General features: G+C 41.2%; 1 protein-coding gene across 2 annotated transcripts in view; it reads left to right on the forward strand.

Moving 5' to 3' along the window:
* The window catches only part of A1CF (APOBEC1 complementation factor), a 78,999-nt gene that overhangs the window by 39,825 nt on the left and 30,243 nt on the right, over window positions 1–8,931 (forward strand). For both annotated transcript variants that reach the window (XM_006831111.1, XM_006831112.1), the window contains exon 5: window positions 5,951–6,115. In XM_006831111.1, coding sequence (XP_006831174.1) covers window positions 5,951–6,115 — 165 coding nt within the window. The remainder of the gene's footprint in view (window positions 1–5,950; window positions 6,116–8,931) is intronic.

The following is an 8,931-nucleotide window of genomic DNA, read 5'->3' on the forward strand; positions in this document are numbered from 1 at the left end:
AAAAACAGAGAAGCATTTACATTATTTTCCTGGAGCCACTGTAGCAAGTTATTACAAACATGATTACTTGAAACAACAGAAATTTATTCTCTCAGTTTTGGAAGCCAGCGGTACAAACTCAAAATATGGGCAGAGCCATGCTTCCTCAAAAGGCTCAGGGAGAACCTTCTCTTCCCTTGTCTCTTCCAGCTTTTGGCAGTTCCAAGCATTCCCGGGCTGTGACAGCAACACTCCAGTCTCTGCCTCTGTCTTCCAGGATCTTGTCCTCTGTGTATTCTCCTCTTCGGTCTGCCTTACTCTTACAAAAATACCTGTCATATGACTTAAAGCTCAGAAAGGAATCTAGTATGATCTTACCTTGAGTTAATTATATCTACAATGACCCTTTTTCCAAATAAGATCATATTTTCAGATAAAGGGGGGTAACAGAGGTTAGGATTTCTACATGTCTTTTTCGGGCATCACCACAGTAGGGTAAACACTAGACTGGTAACACAAGGGCAGCAGTTCAAATCCACCATTTGCTCTTGGAAACCCTGTACAGTGCGAGTTGGAACTTACTGGGTGGCACACAACAATAACAAGAGACTTTCAAAGACTATACCCACTGGGACCAATCAACAGTATGGGAAAGCCACCAGAATTAAAAAGAAAATACCAACAACAAAACACTTAGATTACGTTGCCCTTGTACACGTTCTTAAAACCAACAAAAACCAATAGAAGGAGGCTTAGCTCTGTAGAAATTTTCAAAATTGGGAGATGGTCTATGGAGATTCTTTAGTAATACTTTCATGAAATCAGTCTAAAGTGAAAATATGATATTGCTTCAGAACAATGCTGAATCTACTAAAGAGAAGGACATTTTTTTTTATCTTGAAACTGTTATTCACTGCTTCTTCATTCTTCATTACCCAATGGTCAAGTCATTTGATTCCTAGGCCCGTGGAATCACAAAAACTCCTCAGATAGTGTGCCCAGTCTCTCAGCCACCCAGACATTAAGATTTTGTTATCATCCTCAACTCTTCTCTCTCCTTCAACACCAACAGTTCTGCCAATCAATGTGCATGTATATATCCTATTCTCAGGTCAACACTGTGATCTAAACATATATATTCTCAGCAGGAGTTTTTCTAAAAGACCTTCTAATTGTTTCCCTATTCTACTCTCTTTTGTACAAGCCACATTCTGCCTAGTTCCTCCTGCCACAGTAATATTTCCAAAATATCATGTCATGTTTTCAACAAACACTTGCAAATATTAGAATCCAACTTCTAATAGATGAAATGATGTCACTCATTGCTGTTCAAAAATAATCACTGACTCTTTTCTACATCATAGATAAAGGCTAAATCTCTGAGCCTGTCATTCATAGCTCCAATCCTTTACATAGTTGCTATCTTCTATTTCCCATTAAAAACTCTCCTATGTGTCACAACAGAGTCCCCAAGGTCATAGACAGCACCATATTCATTTCAATATTCTTTATTTCTAATACTGTATGTAGCCCTTACCCAAAGTTCTGCCCATTCCTCTATTGTCAATCATGGCCTTCAAAGCCTCACCTCCTTGAGTAACCACTACCAGGCAGCATTGGATATTTTTCTTCCTCAATTAGGGCAGTCATTTATAATCTATAGAAAAAAATACATATGATCATTTTGGGGGTGGGAGAATGACAAGATAGAGTTGAGAATGAGTGAAAGACAGTTTCAGGATGCAGTCAGAGTTCCTAAAGACATGGAACCTCCCATGAGTTTCCTATCTCTTCAAAGAACACAGAATGCTGGCCCACATTGGAACTTCTGTCTATATAACTTGAGATGACTAGATGGGGCTAAGTTGAGCAGCTGGGCCTCAGGAATTCTCACTTATTACATTTCCAGTGTCCTGACATTTCCCTGTCCTGGAGACAGCAATATAGGTCCTACCTCACTCTCCCCCTCCACAACCCACCTTCAGCATGATCTAAGAAAATCTCCCCTCACTTATGACCCTTTGAGTCAGCCTCAGTTGGGTTTCACTGAACCAACTTTCATTCTGGATGCCTTGTCAAAAAAACTAGCTAGCTGAGACACAGTGGTGAATGAATGAGCCAGGGAAAATGGTTTCATTTCTGTTTTCTAGACAGAGGTTATAGAGAAAAATCCATTAGCCATTTGGACCAATCTATCTATTTGTGTTTCCACTGGAAATTCAACAACAACAAAGGATTTTGGTAATTGGCAACCCTATGGAAAAACTACTTTTAAAGAATGAAGAGATCTTCAAAAAGTATGATAAGCAAGGACCACAAGAATCTTTTCCTTCTTAATTGATCCAGAGTTGAAGACAGAGATAAAATTATTGTGGAAAGTGATGTAATTGCTCCCTGGCTGCTCACCTTCTCTCTTAATGGCAACTTTCTCTTAAAAACAAAACACAACAACAACAAAAATGTATACATACATGTGTATACACACACACACATACATATACACATACATCATCATCATCATCTTCGGCGAGGTGTGGATGGAACAAGATGGTTATACCCAATTCACACTATCAAAGGATGTTCTGACCAAAAGAGAAAAAAAAAAGTTTTAACAGCACTTTTAGGTTTATATTCTCATAACCTAAATCAGAAGGAACTCTGGTAGTGGTTACAAATCAAGCTGCTAACCTCAGGGTCAGCAATTCATAACTTAGCAGCTGTTTTGCAGGAGAAACATGAAGCGCTCTGCTCCCATAAAGATTTATTACAGCCTCAGAAACCCTAATACAGAGTCACTATGAGTTGGAACCGACTCCACAGCACATAAACACCGCCACCACCATAAAGCAGTGGTTCTCGATTTTAGCCGGAATCAGAATCACCTGGAGGGCTTGTGAAAACACTAGCCCAACCCCAGAGTTCATGATATAGTAGGTTTGACATGGAACTGGAGAATTTTCTTTTCTAACAAGTTTCTAGGAAACTATGGTGTATATGCTCAAATAACTACTGATCAACGATGGTCCAGCTTGGGCTACGGAGAGTTACCCGGGGACCCACCAGAGCCCTCACCGAGATCTTTGTAGAAATCACTGCTTCCCCTATCTCCACTCACCTCTGATTAACCTATCCTTTTTTCAACACCTCAGACCCACTGATAGTCTACAATTAGGCCCGTGCTTTTCCCACCAGGCTACTTGTTAGAGTTAACTGTGGTGCTCTTATCCTCATGCCCAGACCACTTAAATCAGAACTGAAGCGGTGGTGCCAGTGGAAGCAATACTCCTACGGTGATTGATTTTAAACTACCAATATGACATCCTGGTGTGGCTCTGTAGGAAAAACACTGGACTGCTATTCACAAAGTGGGTAGTTCAAACCCATCTGCCACTCCTTGGAAACTCTACAGGGTTAAGAATCCACTCAATGGCACTTAACAACAACAAAAGATATCAACTGGCTCACAAAATCATAAAAATTTAACACTATATTCTAACAGGTTAATAGGAACTGGCTCTAACACACCCCTGGGTAAAATCTAGGTTTCAGGGAGTTTTTTAAAAAAACTCTACCAGGTGGTTCTAATGTAAAATTAAGCATGAAAACCATTGGGCTACAGAAAGCCGGAGCTACCTGGGATGTTAAGGAAACTTGGGAGAAAATACCAATAGCAAAGGCAATGAGAAGAGGAAGGAACCCTGGTGGCACCATGGTTAAGTGCTTGGTTGCTAACTGAAAGTTTGGTGATTAGATACCCCCCCCCCTTATTGCTTGCTTCACGGGAGAAATTTGTGGTGGTCTACTTCCATAAAGAACCCCTATAGGACAGTTCTACTATGGAGTTGCTATGAAATCAGAATTGATTGGTGGCAATGAGTTTACGTACAAATGAAAGGAAAGCCAGGAGAAAAGGAGAAGAGGGAAAAGAAGAAAAGGAAGGGGCTAGTCACAGGGAGGCAGTGTAACCAAGGCAACCCCTGGAGGAACTAGCAAAAGCCAGTCTCTCCAGGATCAGCTCACAACTGATTGCTGTTGTTATGTGCCGTAGCGTCGGTTCTAACCCATAGCGACCCTGAACAGGGTTTCCGAGGCTGTAAATCTTTACGGGAGCAGAAAGCCTCCTCTTTCTCCCGAGGAACAGCTGGTAGTTTCTTACTGCAGACCGTGAGATTAGCAGCCCTATTCATAACCAATGGGTTACCTTTATTCCCCACTTAGATTTTAGAACAAAATGTCACAGATTCTTTAATTGACTGCTTTTTAGTGCTTAATTGAAAATAATTGCCTCTCATGTGTAATAATTAAACCCTTACCAATTAAACCAGTTAAACCGTTACAAATACATATAGTACTTACAATGCCTGCTTTGGTTCTTTCAAGGTCTTTACTGTTTCCAGACTATAGCTTCTTCCAAAGGACTAATTCGAAACAAATTCAATCTCTCATCAAATTTAGAACTTGAGTTAACCCTAACCACTTTCTCAACTCCTCAGCATGGATGTGGGCTGTGTAGAGATGCAGGAGAGTCAGTAGATGGCGTAAATAGTTAACATGCTTGGCAGCTAATTAAAAGGGTTAAGGTTCAAGTCCACTCAAAGGCACTCTATAAGAACGTCCTAGCGATCTACTTCCAAAAAGTCAGCCACTGAAAACCCTATGGAGTACATTTCTACTCTGAGAAACATGGAGGAGGGGGTACATGGAGTGGACTCTTCAGTATCTGAGAGCATGAGGGTGGGTTAGGGGGTGACTTTTGTACAAGTGCCGAGTCAAAGATAGCAAAAGTTGTGAGGTAAAACAGCTTTTAGTGAACTATCATCTCTATATCATTTCCTCTCCTGTAAAATCATTCTCCTCCTCATAAGATCACTGTGAGAAGGAACTGACATAGCACATGGGAAAATCATAATCATAGTGCATTGCAAGAACTCAATACATTTTAACTATGTTGTTGTTGTTAAGTGCCGTTAAGTTGGTGCCAACTCAGCGACCCTGTAAAGGGTTTCTGAGGAGCGGCTGGTGAATTTGAACTGCCAACTTTGTGGTTGAAACTGACCTTGAGGTTGAGTGTATATCCTATGGCACCACACCAGGACCCCATAAGCATATGAAAATACATTTAGTCCTGGACACCAAATACCCATTCAAGAAGAATTAAAAGTTTCATCATAGACTCTTCCTTTGCTTATCATCTCTCTACTTAATTTGAATAATTTGGGTTTGCTTCAGATTTCTATATTGTCCATTTTCTGGTGGAAAATTAGAATGGAGTACAGCTGGCCTGTGTATAGATGGAATACAGTGGCCCGTGGTGTGGCACAGCACAATAAGCACTGGACTGGTAACCGCAAGGTCAGCAGTCAAAGTCCACCAGCCACTCTTGGAAACCCTATACAGTATCTCTATGACACAAAACAACAACAAAAACAAGAGTTGGCTTGAGCCCTGCCCACTGTGAGGGTCACAGCATGAACAATGGGTGCCTGAGTCCTACGCACCATTTCCTGAGCACCAGTTCTGGGACAACTCAGTGGTGATGCCTGCCCAATGTAACACCATGTGCCAACTGCAGCAGACACTTTCCTTATGACCTTTCTAGCATTAGTCTGATGAAGTCAGTCTTTAAAACCATTCTTTTCCTCCCTCCCTTTCCATCATCTCTTCTTCAACCATTAGCATCACATTGTGAGAGTTGCCCCAAGACCCAAACATGCCCACTATTGTTCCTTTTAAAACCATACTCCAGTTCTCTGATAATGGTAATGAACCTCTGGTCACACTGAACCTTCTTCTAATAAAATCTTACATTTATTCAGAATGCCTGTTCAACTCAGTAATCATCTCCTTTCATGCTGGTCTTCTTGCCCATTCAAAACCTCAACGACGGGCTCAATTTTAAAGGCCATCAGTATGAGCTAATATAGTATTGTCCTGATTGCTATATAATCATACTTGTGATCATGTTCAATAGGAAGAATTCAGTTATGGGGACATCCTATTGCAGTAGATTGGGCAGAGCCAGAAGTAGAAGTTGATGAAGATACAATGTCGTCAGTGAAAATCCTATACGTCAGAAACCTTATGCTGTCTACATCTGAAGAGACGATTGAGAAAGAATTCAACAATATTAAACCAGGTAGGACATACTATATAGGATTCCTTTTATAAAATGTACTTTATATGTTCTTATATATGCTTAAAATGTTGTTGTTAGGTGCCATCAAGTCAGTTCTGGCCCAGAGCCAGCCTGTATGGGGTTTATGAGGACAGCTGATGAGCTTGAACCGCTGATCTGGCAGGCCAAACCAACTTTGCAGTCCAGCGCATTAACCCATAGCGCCACACCAGGATTCCATGCTTAAAATAGGATAACTTAAAATAGAATAGCTTATCAAGGAGCTCTGGTACATATCGGGCTGTGAACCGCAAGGTCAGCAGTTCGAAACTACCAGCTGTTCTGCAGGAGAAAGATGAGGCTTTCTGCTCCCGTAAAGATTTACACCCTTGGAAACCCTGTACAGGGTCTCCGTGAGTCGGAACCGACTCCATGACACATAACAACAACAACAATATATATCTTCATCATAATTGCATACAAACTCCTTAAACAATATGCCTATGTTTTTGGATTAGAAGCTAGTGATATAGGTATGCATTCATATAGCATTTATCAGTATTATAGTATTACATTACCTATATGATTATTTAGGGAGGCTGTATGCAATAATCAATGTATTCATAACCATATGTTCACAATTCAAACCCACTGACTGCTCCTAGGGAGAAGGATAAGGCTTTCTGCTCCAGTATAGATTAACCAGGCTTAGAAAACCTATCCAGGGTCTCTATAATTCAGAATCGACTTGGTGGCAATGGGTTTGGTTTATGTGATTATTTAGGTCACTAAGGGTCACCCAGAAGATCTAGCAGTTAAAGCATTCATCTCTAACCAAAAGACTGGCGATTTGAATCTACCAGTCACTGCACAGGAAAAAGATGTGTTTGCTCCATAAAGATTTACAGCGTTGGACCTACACCTATGGAAGCAGTAGCTCAAAAGAGGGAACAAGTCCTTACAGGAAAAATCATTCCCACCCCCTCCACACACAGAGTAGACAGGGATGGGCAACTTGGACATTGGCTACCCAAAATGGGGGGCTACAAAAGCAAGAAGTGACTGGCTTACAAGCTTTCAAGAGGGAACCTAGATACAGAGGGCCTGGAGGAAGGTAGAATCTCCAGTGAGTAGTATTCAATCTGACTAGGCGGGGCTGATGCAATGAAATGCAGACGGGTCTCTTGTGATACAATAGTGAATAATTGTTAACCGGACTGATTGTGAGGGTCGGAAATGTAAAGGTAGACGTTTTATAGCAAGGAAGGGAGTGATTAACTTTTCAGTCTAGGAGCGGAGGTCCCTAGGACCATCAAGGGAGAAGAGCAGAGAGCGGGACCCTACCCAGAGAAGCAGTGATGCCTGAAATGGAGCCAGAGATGATGACGTGGAGAGATGGAGCAGCTGGAGACTTTAGATCCAGAGAGGGAGAGCGACTGTGTGCTGAAGACCTGGGGAGTACAGGGGAAGGATTGCATGGAGGGGATTGTAACCAAGGCAATGAGACAATATACGATAGAATGAATTTAAAACTAATGTCCTCCCATGTAAACTATCACATAATTCACAATAAAACATTTAAGAAAAATAAAAAAGATTTACAGCGTTGGGAGCTCTACACAGTAGTCTTGCTCTGTACTATAGGGTCACAATGAGTTTAACTGACTTGATGGCAGTGAGATTTTGGGTTGTGTTTAGGTGGTACATAGTTTGTGCTAGACTGCTAAGCCTAAAGGTTGGTGAATCAAACTGACCCAGCAGTATTCTGAAAGACAAAAACAACCCTGGCAATCTGCTTCCCTTAAGACTATGGCCCAGAAAACTCCATAGAACTGTTCTGCTCTAGAGCACGTGGTATTGCCAAGAATCAAAAATTGACCTGTGAAACTAACAACAAATAATTAACAAATACAAACTTCTGAACTATAATTCACTAAATTATAGTTTGTAAGAGGTTTTATTGTTCCTTCTAGCTACTCCATTCTCTCTATATGCCTAGGGTACAGTTGTTGTTGTTAAGTGCCATCAAGTCAGTTTTGACTCATAATGACCCTGTATAAGATTTCTAAGGAGTGGCTGGTGGGTTTGAACTATTGACCTTGGGGTTAGCAGTCCAGGGCTTATAATACAGTGTAACACCAGGACTCCTAGTAGATGTGACATAGTCGATGTCATAAATACTTATAGAATTAATGAATGCATGGTCATTAACTGTGGAGATGGTGGGCAGATTTCAGCAAGGCTTCCAGGTTCAGATAGACTAGGGAGGGAGAAGGAGAGGCATGCCATTTCTAGATGGTTAGCCAATGAAAACCTTCTGAATACCAGCAGAACATTGTCATATATAGTGCCAGGATAAAAGCCCCTCATGTTGGAAGGCACTCAAAATGTGACTGGGAGAGCTGCTTCCTCCAAGTCAAGTTGACCTTAATGATGTCGATGGAGTTAAGCCTTTAGTACCTTCATTTGCAGATATGGCACAAGTGAAAACAAGAAGAGACAGCTGCAAACAACCATTAATAATAGGAACATGGAATATACAAAGTATGAATTTTAAAAAATTAAAAGTTGTTAAAAATAAAATGGAATCAATAAAGATCAATATCATAGGCAGTAGTGTGCTGAAATTGTCAGGTCTGGGCCATTTGGAATCAAATAATTTTATGATTTACTATGCCTGGAGCTCTGGTAGCGTAGTGGTTACGAATCGGGCTGCGAACCTTAAGGTCAGCGGTTCGAAACTACCAGACGCTCCGCGGGAGAAAGATGAGGCTTTCTACTCCCGTAAGGATTTACACCCTCGGAAACCCTGTACAGGGTCGCTATGGGTCGGAACC

The sequence above is a fragment of the Chrysochloris asiatica genome, unplaced genomic scaffold, assembly GCF_000296735.1.
Source record: "Chrysochloris asiatica unplaced genomic scaffold, ChrAsi1.0 scaffold00003, whole genome shotgun sequence".
In the NCBI taxonomy this organism is placed as follows: Eukaryota; Metazoa; Chordata; class Mammalia; order Afrosoricida; family Chrysochloridae; genus Chrysochloris; species Chrysochloris asiatica.